The sequence below is a fragment of the Lissotriton helveticus genome, chromosome 7 (genome assembly GCF_964261635.1).
Source record: "Lissotriton helveticus chromosome 7, aLisHel1.1, whole genome shotgun sequence".
In the NCBI taxonomy this organism is placed as follows: domain Eukaryota; kingdom Metazoa; phylum Chordata; class Amphibia; order Caudata; family Salamandridae; genus Lissotriton; species Lissotriton helveticus.
This window is the reverse complement of record NC_136068.1, coordinates 302,981,458-302,987,457: the sequence shown is the minus strand read 5'-3', so window position 1 is coordinate 302,987,457 and position 6,000 is coordinate 302,981,458. Positions and strand designations below refer to the sequence as shown.

General features: G+C 41.7%; 1 protein-coding gene across 8 annotated transcripts in view; it reads right to left on the bottom strand.

Annotated features, from left to right (window-relative positions):
* Positions 1–3,140: 3,140 nt before the first annotated feature.
* DLGAP4 (DLG associated protein 4) overlaps positions 3,141–6,000 on the bottom strand; it is a 543,333-nt gene continuing 540,473 nt past the window's right edge. For all 8 annotated transcript variants that reach the window (XM_078652094.1, XM_078652096.1, XM_078652095.1 and 5 more), the window contains one exon: positions 3,141–5,543. In XM_078652094.1, coding sequence (XP_078508220.1) covers positions 5,325–5,543 — 219 coding nt within the window. In that variant the 3' untranslated portion in view covers positions 3,141–5,324. The remainder of the gene's footprint in view (positions 5,544–6,000) is intronic.

Genomic DNA, 6,000 nt, shown 5'->3' with positions numbered 1-6,000 from the left:
ATATAAAGTAACTATCAGAGATAAAAAGAGATCCTATGAAGATAAATGCTGGATGAATTTACTGGAGGCAATTGAAGATAAAAATGTTAAAGGCTTCTGGAAAATGATACAAGAATGTACGGGGAAAGCTGTAGGGACCCTGCAGTGCTGCGTTCCGGAAGATAAGTGGGTAGTTTATCTCGAAGAAATCTAAGGCAAATGGCCAAGGAGGCGGGAAATATTATTAAATAGCTGGCCAGGTGTTAGGGAAGAGGTGAAACAGTATTTCTCCCCAGGTCATATTAGGAGCATAATAGTTGGGTTAAATTTAACACGAGCTGCAAGCCCAGATAATTTACCAGCAGTCATTATTAAAAACTAATTCAGACTGGTGGCCGAGTTTTTCTCGAATATGTTCCAGAGGATACTAAAGACAGGAATCCTGCCAGATAGCTGGAAAGGGGCGATCGTTAGGCCAACTCACAAAAAAGGCGACGTAAATTTCCCTAAAAATTACTGCTTTATAAATCTCCTGGACATAGGTGAAAAAGTATTCTCCAAAGTAATCCTGGGCTTGCTAAAGGATTGGGCATATGATAATCAGATAGTACCCCTAGAACAGGGTGGGTTTAAAGGAGGGCATTCGACGTTGGACCACTGTTTGGCTCTCTGGTCCATCGCGCGGAAGTCGATAGAACAGAGGGGTAACTTATTCTGTGGACTTCCGCGCGGCATTTGATCTCGTGGGCAGGGAGCAGCTGTGGTCAACCCTGGTAGGGTATAAAATACAGGACAATCTTCTGGCTCTGACTCAGGCCTTACATACTGAAAACTGGGCCCAGATAATCTTGGATAAGGAGGGAGGATTGTCTGGGAGGATCCAGATTGGAAATGGCTTGAGGCAGGGGTGTGTACTTGCCCCTTTACTCTCTTCTTTGTTCATAGCCGATCTACCTCGAAAACTGGGAGAGGTTAGAGGGGCTAGTCCAAAACTGGGAGGAAACCATGAATCCTGCCTACTATATGCAGATGACCTGGTGATTATGGACCAGACAGAGATAGGTCTCCAGAGAAAATTAAACATGTTCAAAGAATATGGTCTAAATAAAAAATTAGTAGTGAACATGGAGAAGACCAAAATTCTATGTTTCGGGAGGAGTAAAACTACGTTTTCTTGGTATCTTGGCACAGAACCTCTCGAGAGGGTATTAGAATACAGATATCTAGGAATGTGGTTCACGAGTAATCTAAAATGGTACACCCATCTGGAAGCTTTAACAATGAGGGCAGCGTCTTCTGTGAAGGGACTAAAAAGAATTAATAGTGTTTATGGAGAGATGTCGGACAGGCCGGTTATAAAGGCCTATCTAGCTATGGTCCCTCCACAATTCCTGTATGGGGAAGAAGTACTTCACTTAAGCGGCACAATCCTTTGGGATAAAAAAAAAAAAAAAAAAAGAGGGAAATACTCTAAAAAGCTTGTTCTCACTGCCAAAATCATCTATGGTACAAGCAGCAAGATTACAGTTGGGAATTACCTCTTGGGCCATAACAGCCTGTATGGTCCTAATAAGTTTCTGGCAGCGCCTAGGAGCAGACGAGCCCCATAAAATTTCCCAGTGGTGTAGGGCTGAAATTGCCATCAGTGAGCTGTCCTGGGCGAAAGAGACAAGAGCCTAATTAAGGGAAGCGTATGGAGCATTAGGCTTAAGGCTCTGCTCGCAGCTAGGACACCCACAAATGGATAAGAAGGAACTTAGGTCACTCGGTCTTGATATGTCCCGTACACATGATCGGGAGTATCTTTTGCGAACAACTTCAGTGTCCCACATGATCCTGGCTTGGGAAAAGGACCAACATTATCCTTATGTAGATAGATTACCTAGCTACCGCTTACGACGTGAGGTGTTATAAGCGCGAATTGGGATAAATCCCTGTTACGCGAATAATGGGGTCAAAAACTTTATGATTGGATATAATGGGAAATGCACTTGCACTGTGGGTACCTCCTGTGATATTTTACGTCTTACTTGATTGCATGACATTTTTAGATATACGAAAGGAGATTTTATGTCCAATTAAAAAAAAAAATATAGGATTATGAGTAGGACGCAAGCTGTTGACCTTTTAGTGGGAATGATGAACTTAGACATAGCCTGTGCCATGGGGAAATTTATGTGTAAGGTCAAAGTGTTCCTCAAGTGCACTGAGTAAATAACGTGTGTGTTCCCTGACATTAATGCGAGATTGTGCATTTAAAGGATAATAGTACGGTACTTGATTTATCGGAAATATTGGATGTTTATGTATGAACTATTTGGTTTTATCATTTTAGAATAATATGTAATTTTGATTATATAGGCCACGGGTCATTTTATGTGTGTTGAACATGTGCTATATTTTTTATGAATTGATTTGCATATTTTTTTTGAATTGAAGGATAAGATGTAAAGTGTATATTTTTAGGGTTGTAACTAACCAAATAAAGTTTTTTATTGACTGACCACCCCTTTTGCTCCTACCCTTTCTTGGAGAGCGTTGATGAGTAGTTTGTGGTCGACCGCGTCGAAGGCCGCCGAAAGGTCAAGGAGTACGAGTAGACGGCATCGGTCCTTGTCCAGTGATTTGTGCACGTCATCTATGACATTTATGATGGCAGTCTCTGTGCTGCATCCTTTTCTGAAGCCTGATTGGTGAGGGTCGAGGAGGTCGTTATTGTCCATGTGGTGGGTGAGTTGACGGAGTACACATTTTTCTAGTAATTTTGCTAGGAATGGAAGATTGGAGACAGGCCTGTAGTTGTTGAGATCGTTAGGGTCGCCACCTGCTTTTTTTTTGTATTAATGGTGTTACCTGACCGATTCTGAGGCAGTCAGGCATGATTCCTGTTTCCAGGGACCTGTTTATAATCTCAGTCCAGAGAGGGGCTAAGGAGTGTTTGAGTTTTTTTGCCAGTTGAGCGGGGAAAGGGTCCTCAAGGTGTGATGAGGGCTTGGATCCGGTAGTTAGTCTAAAACCGTTGACCTGGAAACTATTTATCATATGAGTCACTCTTCCCAAAGCTCTTTTTTTGGTGCTCATATGGTGGAAGAAGCACAGAATCCACAGATAAACGGTTTGTTTTCCCGCCCAAATAAACAAAGCACTGAACACCAGAAGGGTAAAGTGTTATGCATATGGTTTATAGGTGTCTATTTTTACACACACTTTTAACAAACGTCTAAATATTGTACATATGTAAAAATATATGATGAGCACACAGGCACACCTGGACACGTGTCAACTCGTGCAGCATTGCGCGCTCTCCCCAGCGTGCATGCATCCTGTACGCCTACGAGTGTTCGCATTAAATTTACAAATCCTAGTACACACTAGTTCTGTGCATATGTATACATACATATTTTACAGGCCACAGGAGAGGCCGACGCTTGCATGAAAGTGGTGGGCACCATTTCAACCGCAGTCACATGTGCCTCACAGACAGAGGATTCTCCTCAATAGGACCATTCTCTCTTGCTTTACAAACCAGTAAAAAAAAGGATAACCCCACCAGTTCTCTGACGGCGCTGCAGTTCACTAAAACTATCATTCATTTTTTCAAAACTAAAACTGACTTTAAAAAACGTTCAGTTCTAATTTTTACTTTGTATAAATAAATAAAGATTACTATGACAGAAAATAAATCATTTGGCAGCACAGAGCACCCTAAAAGTCAGTGGTATGTATATCCCCTTCAGGCCTCGTTTGATTAATCTGTGCATGCCACTTGCAAGTTAGGCTTTCTCGCGGTGTGTACTAATGGACTGTAGTGGTACCATGATGCAAGTGGAAAATAAGAAAATTAAACCTTAAACTAAAATACCCTCCTCTTATCCCCACATGAAAGAAAATTAGAAGTATTAGAGCCCTTCCACAGCTGCAGTTCCAGCCTCCAAATAGGATCTGAGGTGCATGTGATAATGAAAGTAGAAAGGGCTTTTTTCTGCCTCCTTCCAAACTCAACTTGAAAGGTGACACTCTGCTACACTGGTCTGGTCATCATGTTTGTCTATTATTGCATGGTCCATGGACTAATGCTGCACATAGTCTAGCAGAACTCAGAATTTGTTTAGAATTTTAGTTCAATAGTACAGATATGTGCATCAAACATCTCTCTAAGGAATCAAACATTCTGTGCACCAGCAAACTCTTACAGAGGTGAAGGATTTCCACCTTGCTAAGCTTGAGGACAAAAGGAAGAGACATGAAAAAAGGACACCATAATTGGGTGCATGGTGGTGCATGAAGAGAAGGTGGTGGGACTGGTAGGTGAAAAGAGTAAAGGCAAGAACAGAATGCGCAGAAATAGTGGTTGGGGAGAATCAAATTGAGTATGGTGAGAAGTACTGTTAAATAAATGAACAACGTAGATAAATAGTGGAGTGTGTTTGAGCAGCATAACACCCTTGTCATTCCCTTAAACCCACATACGTTTTTTTTTAAAACAAATGATATTTGTATTTCAAAGATCAATTTAGTCCATTGTCATTTTTAATATGGATCCACAATTCAACTATTGGCAGATCCTACTCATTTCCTGATTTTATGAACTGCTTCAAATAAATCGACACTTTTCTCCTAAGAGATTGTTTTCGACATGCCAAGTGCAGACAGTCAGCTTCCATATTTTGCAACAAATATGGGGGTCAGAAAACCCACAGACAATTGCACAGAATGAGTGTTTAACATTGCGGCAAATAATATTGGTGGCACGCTTGCATTATGGAAGTGGAAATCGCAAAAGAGGCAGAAGATAAACTTGGACATGGGCAGTATGTTCAAAAGGACCATGTTAGAAGGAAGGGGGCCAGAATGACAGTAGAGAAATCATATTGTCTGTGTGATTCATCAAGAGATGGGATAAAGGAAGACGAGCAGGGCAACAATGCCCACTCCCACGACTTCTGCAGTCGCCATGGAACCCAAACAAGAGTTTCTTATTTTCGCCTGAATTAAGATTGTACCAACTTTTGAGCTTGGACCCAGTGTAGAAGAGATGTGGGATTAAGTAAAAGGGGGCTGGGGAGGTAATCCAAGGAGGTTCCATCCAGTCCGGAAGACCACATTAGAGCCCTGACAACCAAGGTAGCAGGGCAGTTGTAGTTTGCTTCTTTTCCTAATCTTCATTATTTAAAGCTGATGAAAATAACAAGATTGGAGTACCGGCCTCTAGCTCCACCTGGCCTGCAGTCACGTGAATAAATCACACTAGCGTTTATAGAGAACTACATGTTGGTTTTCTGTTGATTTGCTTTTAATCATCTTTGCTTAATGTTTATTTCTTTATTGTGTTTTCTCCCCAGAGCTCAAAGTCGAGTCTGCGCCTCAGGTACATAGATCTCAATGCTGTCCGCACTCTCTGTGGCAGAGTTCTGTCGCACCGAGGCGGCCCGTTTTGCAGCCATCAGTCGTTTACGGGCCTCCTGGCGTTGTTTGTCCACAGAGTCGGAGGCTTTGTCTCGGTTGAGAGGTGCTTTGGGCTTTGCCGTCTTCTTTGGCACGGGCGGGGGTGGTCTCTTCACTTCCTTTAAAGAGACAGTAAGAACACATCAAAACATGCACCAAGTTATGATTTCTGCCCACACTTCAACCAGAGACTACAAATACCCCTCGAACAAGCTTTCAAACAGCAACTGGAAAAAGGTACCTAGAAGCGACTTGCTTATTTTGCATGGCTATTATGTTCAGTCACAAGAAACATTTAACTACCCGTAACAACATGCTGTTATAGATTTACATGCAGTGAGGTATTCTACCATCTGTTGGCTTGGTCAGTTATAAAGTTCTTCTATGAAATAAAACATTTAAACTTATGTATTCACCAAATGAGCCTACAAAACTTCTGATTAGATCTACCATAATCCCATAAAGCATTACTATTTGTTCACCAGTTCCATCATTGTTTCCCTTTGACAGTCATGAGGAAGGGTAGTATTATTTGATATCTCTTTCTTACTACTGTTCCATGAGGATTTGGGACAG